This window comes from Penaeus monodon, chromosome 20 (genome assembly GCF_015228065.2).
Source record: "Penaeus monodon isolate SGIC_2016 chromosome 20, NSTDA_Pmon_1, whole genome shotgun sequence".
In the NCBI taxonomy this organism is placed as follows: Eukaryota; Metazoa; Arthropoda; class Malacostraca; order Decapoda; family Penaeidae; genus Penaeus; species Penaeus monodon.
This window is the reverse complement of record NC_051405.1, coordinates 9474266-9474485: the sequence shown is the minus strand read 5'-3', so window position 1 is coordinate 9474485 and position 220 is coordinate 9474266. Positions and strand designations below refer to the sequence as shown.

Below are 220 nucleotides of genomic sequence, written 5' to 3'. Positions count from 1 at the left end.
CACAGTTCAGCCGCTCACAAGCTCTAGTCACCGCTCCGGATATATCACTACTTCCCTTGCAAGGATCCAACGAGAACCAGGGACTGGACAGCATTGGCTTCATAAGTAGTCCATCAGGGCTGCAAGAATCGCTCATACAATCTTCAGGTTCAGGAGAGAACGTTCGTTTTCCGGAAAAGATCGAACCCTTTACAGTAGAAAATGGAAGGTAATGGTCTAC

The 220-nt window shown here is 47.7% G+C and overlaps 1 protein-coding gene across 1 annotated transcript in view; it reads left to right on the top strand.

Annotated features, from left to right (window-relative positions):
• LOC119585612 overlaps positions 1-220 on the top strand; it is a 141956-nt gene that overhangs the window by 133421 nt on the left and 8315 nt on the right. The window contains exon 5 of the mRNA XM_037934282.1: positions 6-208. Within this exon, the coding sequence (XP_037790210.1) occupies positions 6-208 (203 nt within the window). The remainder of the gene's footprint in view (positions 1-5; positions 209-220) is intronic.